This window comes from Cibotium barometz, chromosome 37 (genome assembly GCF_041138505.1).
Source record: "Cibotium barometz isolate CiBa-2024 chromosome 37, ASM4113850v1, whole genome shotgun sequence".
NCBI lineage: Eukaryota > Viridiplantae > Streptophyta > Polypodiopsida > Cyatheales > Cibotiaceae > Cibotium > Cibotium barometz.
In genome coordinates, this window is record NC_141082.1 from 21,552,870 (window position 1) to 21,567,287 (window position 14,418).

Genomic DNA, 14,418 nt, shown 5'->3' on the forward strand with positions numbered 1-14,418 from the left:
CTAAGTTGCAGTCTCATGCAAGTCCTATTTATGGGTGTAATTCCTTATCGTGCCAGCATCCAAATTGCAAGGTTACATTTTTTAAAGACACACTAGGTCACATATTCAAACTCCTCAAGAGGGATTTTGAATATGTCTTTCCTAGCGCAAGTAGCATTTTATTTGCATCGTCCGAAAAAGGACACTTAAGTGTCCTTTTTTGGTACCAAACTAGTGTTAAACACAAATCTCATTGCAATACCAAGAAGAATAAAGTATCCACCTGAATCAAATGAAAATCCAAGACATGTGAACTCCGAGACAATGGCTCCACAACAATCTGGATGGAATGGAGAGAATGAGGAACCATTGTCGATGACAAAGCCAACTGTGTATCCTCCAAGGTCCAATGGAAAAGATAGGGAATCACGGTAGATGGCAAAGCTATTCGAGTGCTATCCCCAGGATCAAATGGAAAAGATACAAGTGTCATGCCGAAGATGAGGTAATCCATATAACCACATCCGCTGGATAAAAGAGAAATCCAAGCCATGTAGACCGCAAAGAATTGGTCTTCGAACCACCTAGATCGAACAAAAAATATAGAAAGCCAACGTCGGCGACTCGAATTTTCAATCCTCCTGGGTCAAACACGTAGATATGGTGATGTGACACAAAGTTGGAGTTTTGACTTCGGTCACTTCTTAGAATCAAAGCACACTTGTATGAAACCTCACAGCCTCCTCACCTCCCTCTCTCCCCCTAGGTTAAGATAAAGATAAACACATCAAAGGTAAGATCATAATTCATGGAAGGAAAGATAAAAGGCTCAGGAGAAGCAAGAATTTCTGCCAGTCTCTCTTCACTAGTTCGCGAATTTGATGATCTCTCTCTCTCTCTCTCTCTCTCTCTCTCACCTAGAAAATATGAAACCCAATAAGCTTGCAAGGCCCACAAATAACTCACTCTTGCTCACACGCAAGAATGAGCTCCCATGGAAGATCACTCTCAATCCAAAATAAGGATTAAGCTAACTTAGCAAGGATTAGTTGTAATGATCCAATCAAAGATGATTCATGGACCACTGCACACACATAGTTGACGCTGACACATAGATGTGTACTAAACAAGATTAAGTACTAATCCTAGCAAGAAAAGCACACTTGGATTAGACTAATGATGAAACATAATCACATCAGAGCACTTAAACAAGAGCATAACATGGGCAAGAGCTTGCGTCACAGAGTAACACAAAGCTCTATTAATCACCAAGAGAGGTTACACATAAGCTAGGCTCTCACACACCCAAATGAGTGTGCATAGGCTGCACATATAGCCCTCATGAAAGCAGGCACCTAGATCCACAATCTCCTCCACCTCTCCAATGGGAGAAGCCTAGGATCAAGGGGATTGCACCTAGAGTTCCACTGGTTTGTGCACATCTTACACGACCATCCATTTAGCCAAAAAGGCTTGGGCTTAGGCTTGATCCCTCCAAAAAAGGCTTGGGCTTAGGCTTGATCCCTCCAAAAAATGTGAATAAGTATGCAAAAAAATACAAAACTCAAGGATGCATCTCAAACATGTGAGGTCCATCTATATAAATATGAAAGAGTGATCTATATTGTCAAAAATTTTCTAAATTTAGGCCAAGCATGTTTTATATTGTCCTAGCAGAAATTTGTTTTCTAATTAATCAAGACTCAAGTTTGAAAGGTTTGGTTTTACGCGCGCAACTCCAGTTTGAAAGGTTTGGTTTTAATATGACACTTTTGAGAGCAGGCACCAAATCCACCAAATTTTCCCACTGACCAACGGTGTGCTATTTCTTCAGTAGCTGTCTACTGCTGCTGCATGCCTTGTAGTATGTGCCCTGCTTTGATTCCATATCATAGCATACCCCTTAAAATCTGCAAAGCTTTCCTGCTATGTGACTTTTCTTTTCTATGAAATAACCTACATAAACAAGCACCAGCATCAGTCTCTCTTTTCTTTTCTTTTTCGTAATAGAAGATATATTACCAAAAATTACTTTACAAATGGCCACATGGCCGCCAGGTGATGTGAGGGAAAGCATCAGTCTCTCTCTCTCTCTCTCTCTCTCTCTCTCTCTCTCTCTTTGAGGTTTTTAAAGTTTTGTTCCCTCTCTGTTGGGACTGTGGTTGGTGATGATGGAGTTCTTTAATCCTGTTGGTGCAAGGCCTTACATTCGTCATCGTATGAACCATTTGTGGGGTGGCCCCCTTCTGGGGCTTTAATGTGAAGGGAAAGCTTTTTTGGGCTGCAGCATGGAGTTCTTTAATCCTGTTGGTGCAAGGCCTTACATTCGTCATCGTATGAACCATTTGTGGGGTGGCCCCCTTCTGGGGCTTTAATGTGAAGGGAAAGCTTTTTTGGGCTGCAGCATGTGAGTGAGGAGGGAGGCCTTTCCTGTGGCGTGCAGAGGATGCTGATTGCAGCAAAGTAGGGTAGACAGGTTACTGCTTATATGAGAGATGATAGCAGAGTTTCTGAGACAGAAACAGCTGATGTTTATGCAACAGAAACAGCCTGAAGCTAGGAAACGGACATTGTATGGAATACAAAGGTAAAACTGTAAAATCAAATACAGATGTCTCTTTAGATACAAGAAATTTCTTGCCAAAAACGAGCAAGAACCTCTTAACATTCTCTACAGTGGAAACTCCGAAGAATTTTGGCTCTGCTTCTTGGAAAGGAAATCAACATTTCCCCCTTCTTTACCCCACCACATGACAAGCTACACAGACACTCTCCTTGATGTAGCCAACCAGCCCCCCATCAACACCACAGATTTAACCCAGCAGTAAGCACACCAAGTCTTCCTTTTCCACTACTAAATTGGTATACCCAGCTATACAAAGACTCAAAAATGGTAAAGCAAAATATCTCAAGGGCCTTCAATCGGAATACTGCATTTTCTGTTGTAAAACCCTCACACCTATTCTAGTCAACCTATTGGCTTTTCCATGAATCTATCTGTCATGGTTCCTCCAAAAATGGTTGAAGAACATTATACACAGTCACAAAGCAGGGAACCCAACAAATCCACAGAACTACCGGACCGTCATGGTCGGTTCTCTCATGGCCAAGACAATGGATCAACAGTGGAGGCATTTTTGAATAATTGGGCAGAGCAAAGAGCTGCTTGTCAAACAAGCAGGCTTTGGAGAGACACTCCACACTAGATCATCTTCACAAAGCCAAACATAGGGGAAAAAATCTTATTGTTGCACTGTGGATTTTTGCAAGGCCTTTGATACAATTCCACCAGCTCGATTAATCAGCCAGTTGAGACACATAGGATGGAAGATGAGGTCATATGGCCACAATAACAAACTATGAGTGTGTCACTTGCTGAGTATGCAGAGGCTTTCAGAGCCTGTATAGAGCGCAACTGAGGTGAAACAAGGTTGCTCCCTCTCTCCCACACTCTTCGGGCTCAATATAGATGCTTTGGCAGATTTCATTGATAGATTGTGGTGAGGAATCCACCCTGGCTGAGACAGTAGTATCCACTCTCTTTTATGCAACGGATACCACAATTGATAGATTGTGGTGAGGGGTCCACCCTGGCTGAGACAGTAGTATCCGTTCTCTTTTATGCAAAGGATGTAACACAATTGTCGCACACAACAGAGGGTTTACAGAGGCACTTGGACACTCCCATAAAGAGCGAGACCTGAGCGAGCCACTTGGAAAGACTAAGATTATGGAGTTTCACATGTAGATGCCTGTCACGTACACAGAGGGTACAACGCCTTGGGGACACATCATAAGGCACACAACAGCTCCCATGGTTATCTTCATCCATGCACCTAGCATTACAAGGGGTAGTCATTGAAGCAAAACGATGGCAGCAAACGGTGACCAATGGAAGAAAACGGGTGGCAGCAACTACATAAAGTGGTACACCTGCAGTACCATTATTAATGTGTTGCAAAAGCATGGCATACAAACACCATGCACAATGCAACGCATCTGACACTGCAGTGGCAGGTTTATGAAACAAAACTGAATGCAAATCTGATGTTCCATCGCTTCAAGAGAAGCCTCAAGCTGATTCTGATCATCCCAGCATAAGAGGCATGGCTACTACAACCCTTACTAATGGGGTAGGAGAGAGATATTATACATTCAATAATCATAGAAATCCATTGCATTCTGAAAAATTCTGGATCTTCTTTGCAGCAGTAGACTTCAAATTGGAACCAAATAAACTGGTAACCATCTCTATGTTTGCAATGCACATGTAGTTAGCGACGTTTAAGCATTAGTTGTGGATCATAATAAATTCATATATATACAGAGCTTAGCCAGTATCAAAAGATACCATGTTCCACATAGTACCAAGTTTACATTGAAAACTAGTGTTACAACTTCATGCGACAATCCACAACAGTGTGACCGGGAAATGTATTTCAGTTCCTCTAAAACCTTGCAGCTACCCAACAATAGGCCCAACAGCACTGGACCAGCCCCAAGGGCCAAAGAGTTGAATTAAGAGAAACATCTGAGTATGAAGCCTTTAAACAATAGACCACCTCAGCCACCGACGGACTAGTTCGGCAATCTTTACCTGCCACAAGATAAGACTAGATTCAGACCCGTCCCAACTGAGTTAGTGTAGTGGTCAAGCATGTGACTTGTAACCTCTAGGTTATGAGTTCAAGTCCCACTAGGCTCTCTCATGTTATAAAGGGACACCTATGCTCGCTTGATGTGTTTGGTTGCTCGGGCTCTTGCCCCTTGAACACTCGAGTGACTCCTGCTCCTCGGGTGGTGGATCACCCGAGATAGGAGGATCCATACGAGACCCCTCCGCTGTTCCAGCGCTCGACTCGTCGCGGTGGTCATGGGGGATGCCTAATTCGTGGCTCTTGCCCGATGGTACATGGCCCTTGCCCGACCATGATAATTGGCTAATTGTTGGAAGGGGAAATCGGCTCCACCCACTTGAGTGGGCCCCGGGTGTGTACGAAAAAAAAAAAAGACTAGATTCAGACCCACTCAAGCGCTAGTAATATCCTTACTTTTATGGGCTCATTAAAGCCAACTGCTGTCACATCTTACATGACACAAAGAGCAGTCGCAGTTTGGTTCTCGATTCATTAATTTTAAGATGCAACAAGAATCCATGATTTTGAACTTGTATGGCTTAAACATCAGAACTCTTTGCGACAACAAGCAGGGTCACCAATAGACTGGAGCTTTGATATCAAAAGTATGGCAGTTGCAAGCCCAAAATGGAAGTGAAAGCTATGTAGCACATAATCCAAGGGGAAAGCCTACCAAACACGGCAAACGACCAACTAAATTGTATGTAAGCTGTAGGTGAGTAATGTGCTGGGGAGGAGAGAGAGAGAGAGAGAGAGAGAGAGAGAGAGAGGGAGGGGGAGGGCAAGCGCAAAGCATAAACCATTATGCCAGCACATGCATGTGTGTGCACACGCACACACACAGATACACATTATTGATATACCTGCTGATGAGGAACATAACAAGGAGGCCCCTAAGGATTCACCTAATTGGTCCCATCGTAATAAGCAATTTCAAATATGACTATGCATAATGAATGGCACCTACCTTAGACTATCAGAGCATCAACGTCCATCCAAGTGACTGAGCACCCACAATCCATTTAACTAAATCAAAGCATCCTTTGACATAGCCCAAAGGGAAACCGACCCCCATCACAAGAACTCTTTTGTGGCCTTTGAACACCACATCTCACCAATCCTTGATGCCAAGTCTAACCCCTCAACAAATCCCCCCCCCCCCTCCCCCCCCACCCCCCCCCCAAAAAAAAAAAACCCACACGCAAAACACATTAAGGAAAAAAAGAATAAAATTACAGGGACTAATCAACGTGATCAGTCTTGGTTTGAGGCACACTTACTTCAACCCTTGGAATCAAAAGCAAGTACAAGCTAAAGGTGTCAGCAAGTGGGCTATAAACAGACCCATAATTGAGGCTGTTGGTGGCAGTTCAAGGTTCAAATCAATGGTCTCTCACCATCAACACTATGGCTTGAAGGAAACAAGCAAGTATAGTAATCTTAACATTCCTCAATATGAAGATAACTTTCACACTCATACAGTTAAGCCTCTTTGATATAAGCTTTATGCATATAAAATTTACAAAGGTTTATGTATTTTAGGATGAGAGACAGTCATGTACCTGCTTAGTATGGGTTCCTTGGCTGCGTAAAGTCCATGCTCTTGCTTGCCCATATCAACAGCTCTCACTGGAGGAGGCCACCTTTGCTCTTGTCATCAATTCCCTCACCTCTGTAATCACAAGTTTTGTCAAAAGAAGTCCTGCAAACAAGGCTGATATCATGAGCATGAAAAACACTGAGTTCCATCCTGATTCAGATATATAGCCAGTCAGTAGCGGTCCCACTGCCGCTCCCACCGATCCAGTTCCATCTATGATAGCAGTAACAGTTGCCAAAGCTTTAGAGTTCCCCTTTAGGGATTTATGAGTGCCAAGGTCAGCTGAGACTGCTGTGGTGATTAGGGCATACGGCCCATTGACAAGCATCCCAGCCACGAACATCAGAGTAAGGTTTAGCCATAGAGAAACTGAGCCAAAGGTATGGTAGATAAAAAGCACAGGTATCGAAAAATACATGAATGATGCTGCCGTTATAGCCCTTGCCCTCATCCTGTCTGATATGTAACCAGCCAATATACCCCCAAATACACCACCAATGTCAAAAACAGTTGACATGTTTCCAGAGGTTGAGTCAGAGAGATACCTGCCCTCTATCTCTGCAAGATCAAATACACAGAAAAAGATCATGTTTCTACCACTCCACAATGATGTTTTGCACATAGCACATTCATCAATACCTACTCAGTCAAGACCCTTACGAAGCATGACCTTTTCTAGGATGCAAATACATGAACTGTGCATACTTGCAAGTCCTGGATGATCTAGTTATACTCAAGTATACAAGACTTAACTATATGAATGCATGATGCTAAAGCGAAAAATGATGCCAACAGGCAAACTCACTTGAAGGCCATTCATTCATGACGGAATTATTTACAACATGTATGCATACCTGTGTGCCTTATATAGAATGGCAGCCAATAGAGGAACGTGTAAGCCACAAGTTTGGTGAAGAACAAACACAAGGCAAATGGTGTCACTCCCGGTATGGTCCAGGCCTTAAAGAAACTCACTGCATTTTCCTGCCCACCCTCTGAGTCGAGCGTTTCTGGATTACTGAGTAAGGGTTTAGATTTGGATTCCTGCAAATAGCCCCTTTCCGGATCAGTCAGGACCGTAGCAGCATTGTGATCCTCAAGACCTCCTGAATCTTCATGTTTACTCTGTTCACTGCTCTCATGTAGTGAAGGAAAGCCAACTATAACAGGATCCACCACCAAGAACAAGAAAATTAAGAAGCCACCAGCAGCTATGCTTATGCCGGGCACTACGAAAGACCATCCCCAACCATACTTCAACATGGCAGAGCAAATCAAAGACCCTAGAATGTTCCCCACAGATGTATGGGCATTCCATATACCCATGATGAGGCCCCTCTTTCTTTTCCCAAACCATCTGGCCACAACAGTTACAACAGAGGGCCAACCAGTGGCTTGAAAAAAGCCTGCAATGATCTGCACAATAAAGAAATAGCCAAGCCAGTGTATGTTCCACCAGTAGGCCATACCAAACAGGGACACACAGATGCCACTGCCAATCATGCCAACAGTAAGGAACCATCTGTTACATAAGCGGTCGCCTAGATGGCCAGCGAAGTACATACCTATGGCATAGGATGCAAGGAAGGCCACATCCACTTCACCAAGCAGGGCTGTGCCCCTGTCCAAGTTGAAGGGCGCCCATCCCTTCAGAGGTCCTGCACCTGATAGCCGTTGAGGGTGCCCAATATCTCCATTGCTTCGTGGGCGCCGATCAAAAGCATGCTTGGGAGGCCAAGCAGCATAGGAATGGTGGTTAAGGGAGTTGCGTGTGCTGTCTGATTGCAGAACATCCTTGACTATGCTTGTGGGCTTTCTGGAGAGATGGTAGAGAGTGTAGGCCATGAAGGTGAGCAGAAGGACAGAGGTTCTGTAAGCCTCAAAACTGAACTCCTTGGTTTTAATTCGCCTCAGAAACTGGATCCCAGGCGGGATTGCTGATCGGCTGAAGGAAATGCACCCCATTTCTTGCTTCAGAAATCAGAAGAAACCCAGAAGAAGATTTGTATCATTTGTAGCTCAGATAATATAATGATACACCCCAGAAAAAGACCCAAATTTCAAATTTACATTAAATTTCAAGGAAACCAGCATTCGAGTGATTGTCGGAAAGAATTAAATTAAATTGGGTGTTAATGATTATGATTTGGCTGTCTGTGGTGTGCTATGAGAATTAAATTGGATGTTAAATATTATGATTTGGCTGTCTATGTTGTGCGCCCGGACAGTGGACAGACTGAGGTCTGAGGACCAGTGTTCGAAAAAAACCAGGGTATAGTGTAATTTGCACTTACAGATTTTTAAAATTACCTTCAAATTAGGGTACAAAAACTTGCATATTTTGAGGGGTTGTAGAACAAATACCTTCAAAATTTGAAAATTTTCTTTATAAATAATTTCACAATTTTTAGATGAAGGTTTTTTACTTTTTGGGAAAATAGTTTTTTTCGAACACTGCTAAGGACTGTCTGGCTATGGCACATTAACTTCGAACTCTAACATAGACGGTTGGTTTTGGCAGTGTTTTAGTACTTTTCAACCTAGCCCGTAGGTACCTAAGACTTTAATCAAACAATCAATGTAGCCTGCAGGTAAATAGGCACCTTGGGTGCTTTTACAAAAAGGATATCAGGATTCAGGATTCGTTGCCCTGTTGCCTTTTTTTTTGTCATCAAAGTAAAGTACCCATTGATTTCTAGATGTGTTGATCATCATTGCTCGATGAAACACAAAAAACAGCATTCTAGTGTGTTAGTACCAGCCACCATTAAGAAAAACCGGTTGAGATATTAAGTAACCTTTATATTAACGAATGGTTTTTCATATATTTTACTTATAAAACTCGCATATAGTAGAGATTTCGAAAACAAAAAACGGATAGATTTCAGAGTTGTCTTTATTTTGATTGGTTGAAAAATATGTTTTACTCAAGTAGAATTTTGAAGTAGGGAATGTGTAAAATATAATAGTTTTTGGCCACCCCTTGGCTCAATTGCTCATAACTAATGGAAACTTTCTGCTACCATGCAAAGGACCCCAATGCCCCTAGCCTTTACACAGAGAGTGTATCCTTCCTTTAATGGCTTTCTCATTAACGGGGAAATGAGCACGAAGATTCAATTACAAGAAAAAGACCTCTAAAATTTAAATTTTATTAAATAGGGCTTGTACAAAAGTATCAAAAAGACCTCTAAACATTATTTTTTATTAATAAGGATTGTACAAAAGTATTAGAGGCAAAAAGGCCTCTAAAAAATAAATTTTATTAAATAGGGGTTGTACAAAAGTATTTAAAAAATATAAGTGTCATGACTTGGAAGTCACAACTATTGAGCCACTCTTGGACCCACCAAAAAGTTTGCGGATTCCCATATCGCCATAGCCAGCTACGCTACCTGTTGTTGCAAGAGAGTATTGGTCCTCTTACACAAATATAATTAAAATAATCCCCATCTCTCTCTCTCTCTCTCTCTCTCTCTCTCTCTCTCTCTCTCATTGCTAAAAATATATCCAACTTGCTAGAATACACAAAGAAGAAGAAAATGCAAAGCAAGTGTATTTAGATATAATTTTACATTACTTATAAGCCAAAAATAGTTTTTACACTCCACTTTGGGCCTTGCTCTTAAAAATAGAAAAGCCTAAGCTTTTTATATGTATGAACCTTGCTATTGTTGGAATTAGGGTTAGGGTTGCAACAATGCACACACACAAGATAGAGAAGCTTAAGAGCACACAAACTCACTAGATTAGAATAAACAAATGTGTGCCAGATACAAAAGATAAGTACACACCCCAAAATGAGTAGATAAGAGGGTGTACATACGCACAGGGGAAAAATCCTCCTAGTGAGGGAAAAAGTACCCCGGTGGTCCTAAGTGTGTTCACACACATCACTACCATATAATGCTACAAACCTCCCCTGGAGTGATAATTTGGAGTGATAATGTAAACATGTATAGGGTATGGCGGCCGATCAATCCTGAAAAGGCAGTAAGCCCAAAGCTGAGCTTCGACTTTTCACAAGGAAGAGCCTTTGTGAATAAATATGCCATGTTGTCATGTGTAGGCACATAGACCAAGCTTATCTCTGCTGTAGAGAGTCTTTCCTTGACATAGTGGTAATGCAGCTCAATGTGATTAGTGTGAGCATGAAACACTGGGTTCCTCGCATTTGCTAATGCGCTCTGGCTGTCAGTGAAAATCGTAGTGCTAGATGACTGTCCAACACCCAAATCAACCATAAGACGTCTGAGCCACACACACTCAACTGTAGCTGTAAAAGCTGTCCTGAGAATCAATTTTGATTTAGTCAGAGTAGAGTCAGAATCGATTCAGCGCACTGACTCAGCAGAATTAGTGCAACATCAGTTAGAATTGATTCTGATTCAGTTAGAATCGATTATGATTCAGTTAGAATCGATTCTGATTCAGTTAGATTCTGATTTAGTTAGAATCTGATTCAGTTAGAATCGATTCAGCAAAATCGATTCAGTATTGGTTTCGCACTGATTTAGTAGAATCGATTCAGCTAGATTCTGATTCAGTTAGAATCGATTCAGCAAAATCGATTCAGTATTGATTTCGCACTGATTTAGTAGAATCGATTCAGCACACATCGATTCAGCATTTAGTTAGAATTGATTTAGCAACCAGTACATGCCTCATCATATAGGACCACAATGGGTAGTTAGTCCCATCAAGTTTGTCCTTAGCAAACAACATGTTAAATACATCATTACTGCCAACCATGACTTTCTACCAAATTCAAAATCTTTTAACACACTACAAGTACTCAGTATTCACTGAATGCAACCCTGGATGGCTACCGAATCACCTACAAAGTGTATGAAAAATAACACAGAGTAGAGAATAGAGTGTTACTGGCAAAATTATGATGATCAATGTTGTTGAAGACACTATAGATGCTACAAAACGTCTGTAGAAACCTTGCGGTGCCCAAAACGCGTCGCGAGCCCCGAAAATTATGTATACTTCGTATACAAAATTTTGTAGTGTGTTGTATACTTCGTATACAGCACACTACAATATATACCTTCTTCTCCTAAGAGGGTATCTCAATCGGAGACCAAAAAAAAAAAAAAAACAGGGTCGTTGAGAAGGGAGGCAAACTACTAGATCAAGTGTTAAGGAAGTTAGCTCTGATACAATTGTTGGAATTAGGGTTAGGGTTGCAACAATGCACACACAAGATAGAGAAGCTTGAAAGCACACAAACTCACTAGATTGGAATGAACAAATGTGTGCCAGATACAAAAGATAAGTACACACCCCAAAATGAGTAGATAATAGGGTGTACAAACGCACGGGGGAAAAAACCTCCTAGTGAGGGAAAAAGTGTCTCGGTGGTCCTAAGTGTGTTCACACACATCACTACCATATAATGCTACAACTATAACTTTATATAAATTGGTCTATGAACCTACTAAGGGTAAATAAATGATATGACCAAATGTGCTTGTATATTAGGCCAGCCGAACCAGCAGACCTCCAGGAAAACCTAAGGGTTGAGAGCTCTTGAATCCTCCACCCAACCACGCCTACTACATGACCCTCTCCAGCTATCCTTGGACATCCTTCTTTTCTATTCTAGACTACCTAGCCAAGCTTAGCCAACTACCCCTTAATTGTGTGTGAACACTTCCCTAGTGTGCACCACCATGTGTCCTCTAGTTTGGCCATGCTGGCTCCGCTGAACCCCGCTCGTACCTTGTCCGGACGGTTGAGCTCTCTAGGCTCCCAGAACTAGTGCTGTCGTGACACTACTCCCTCTTTAAGAGGATTTTTCATCCTCGAAAACAAAATTTGGGAACCTTTGTCTCACTGTGCTTACCTTTTCCCAAGTAGAACCTTCTTCTGGTCTATCCTTCCACTTGACTAAACACTCCTGTCGTATATAGAGCGTTGAGTCCTTTTCTCTTGGAATCCAAGACTTTTTCTGTTTCGTTTGGTAAGGATGGGGTTTCGATAAGTTCTACTAGGATCTCTTCACTGACAAGATTATCATCATCTCCCAATTTCTTTTTCAGTCTAATGATGTGAAAAATTGGATGAACTTTAGAGATTTTTGGTAAAGCTAACTTATAAGCAACACTACCTACTTTTTTAAGTATTGTGAATGGACCACAATACCTTAGAAATAACTTCGGACTTCTCCCCATTTTCAAAGATTTGGAGTGTTCAAAAACCTTTAGTCTACGATCTTTGTCTGCATAATGTTAAGCACGATCCTGTGCTCTCTTAACATTATCTTTTGTGATTTTCATCATCTCTTGAAGATCTTGAAGAAAATCTTTAACCTTTTGTATCTTTTCTTTCTCGAGTCTAACGGCCACTAGGGCTCGTGGTTGAAAACCATACATCAACATGAATAGACTTGCTTACATATGCTCGTAGCATGTCTTCCAGACTTGGTTGACTCTCTCGGTTCGACCATCACTTTATGGATGATCAGCCGTACTCATACTTAGCATGGTGTCCAATCTCTTGAACACAACATGCCAAAAATGACTATTAAACTTTGTATCTCTATCACTAACTATATCCACAACAAACAAGTAACCCATATAGTCAATAGACTTACCGCTAGTGGAAGTGTTTGTCTCGTTAACGAGGCTATCTTTATTTATCGTCAAGGGATCCCTCTTCTCTATGACACTCCACATATGGGCATAATGCGGATCATCAACGCACTTCCTCTTAAGTGATTCCAGAAAACCACTCTTAATTTGAGTAAAACTCAACTCGTCTCACCCATGGGCATGTGACTCACTAAATCAACCCCACCACATTGTAACGTCCTTTTCTATACCTAAGTTGAAAGTTGAACTCTTGGAGCCACTCTGCCCATTGATCTTTACATCCTTTCAACTCTATTTGACTAGATAGATGCTCTTATGATCAAAGACTATCTCAAATCTGGCACCATATAAATAATGCCTCCACACTTCTTTAAGGCATGAATTATAGCATATAACTCCCTTTCATAAGTTTTATAATTTTGTTGAGCCTTGTCCAACTTTTTACTTTTAAATGCAATAGGTTTTCCCCCTTGTAAGAGGACTGTGCCTACTTCATCGTTGTTACTTGCATCCATCTCTACCACAACGGGTTGATTCGGATCGACCACTTTTAGAACGGGAGCCATAACCCAAACGAAGGTCTTTCCCTTTCCTTTAAGCTGATTCGTCATTGGAACAAATATCTTAGCATAATCTCGAGTATACTTTCTATAGAATCCAAACAAACCAAGAAAATTTTGTAATTCTTCTAAATTTGTGGGATGTGGCCATTGCAATATGGCTTCAACTTTCGCTGGATCTATACGAATGCCATCTTCTAAGATTATGTGTCCCAAGTATTGGATTTCTTTTACGAAGAATTCACATTTTCTCTCTTTGGCATAAAGTGAATGCTTCCTGAGTAATTCAAATACTTGATGTAAGTGTTCAAGATGATGTTCTTTCTTGGTGCGACTATAGATCAGGATATTGTCTAGGAAAACCACAATAAATTTTCCTCAATAAGGTTTCAAGACACTATCCAACCATGAGCATGTGGCTGGAGCATTAGTCAAACTGAAGGGCATGACTAAAAACTCGTAGTGACTAAACTTAGTTCGAAAAGCATTCCTTTGGACATCCGCTTCTCGAATTCTCACTTGAGATATCCAGATCATAAATCGATTTTCATAAAGTACTTTTTCCCTTGGAGTTGATCAAACAACTCATCTATTTGTGGCAAAGGGCACTTATTCTTAATCATGATTGCATTCAAATCACGGAAGTCTACGCATAGTCTCATAGATCCATTTTTTTTCTTCACCAATAGAATCGGTGGAGCCCAAGGCAAAGTGCTTGGTCGAATGAATCCACCTTTAAGGTATTCCGTTAACTATCGTTCTAGTTCTTTTGCTTCCTTAAAACTAAGCCGATAAGGAGGCTTACTAACTGGCTTTGAGCCAGGTATTACGTCAATTGGATGGTCAACATCTCGGACAGCTGGTAATGCTTTCGGTAATTCATTTGGAAACACATCTTTAAATTGTTATAACAATTGCTTTAAGGATTCATTAACCTTTTTATTGTTAACATGCTTTGGTTGAAAAGAAGTCATGTAAACACTGTGCTCTCTCAAACCAATAACTTCTAGACAAATATGGAACAATGTTATATAACGTGG

At 41.2% G+C, this 14,418-nt stretch overlaps 1 protein-coding gene across 3 annotated transcripts; it reads right to left on the bottom strand.

Annotated features, from left to right (window-relative positions):
• Window positions 1–1,552: 1,552 nt before the first annotated feature.
• On the bottom strand, window positions 1,553–8,461 carry LOC147617061 (putative glycerol-3-phosphate transporter 1). 3 transcript variants are annotated; one of them, XM_086776684.1, is made up of 4 exons: window positions 7,071–8,461; window positions 6,633–6,774; window positions 6,179–6,318; window positions 1,553–1,935 (listed from the first exon to the last, which is right to left on the bottom strand). In XM_086776684.1, exons 1-3 carry the CDS (start codon window positions 8,179–8,181, stop codon window positions 6,243–6,245), a joined length of 1,329 nt encoding a protein of 442 aa, XP_086632810.1. In that variant the 5' UTR covers window positions 8,182–8,461; the 3' UTR covers window positions 1,553–1,935; window positions 6,179–6,242. The 3 variants fall into 3 exon arrangements, with proteins under 3 accessions (XP_086632810.1, XP_086632809.1, XP_086632811.1); XM_086776683.1 differs by having other exon boundaries at window positions 6,179–6,774; XM_086776685.1 differs by lacking the exons at window positions 1,553–1,935; window positions 6,179–6,318 and adding an exon at window positions 6,348–6,507.
• Window positions 8,462–14,418: the final 5,957 nt, after the last annotated feature.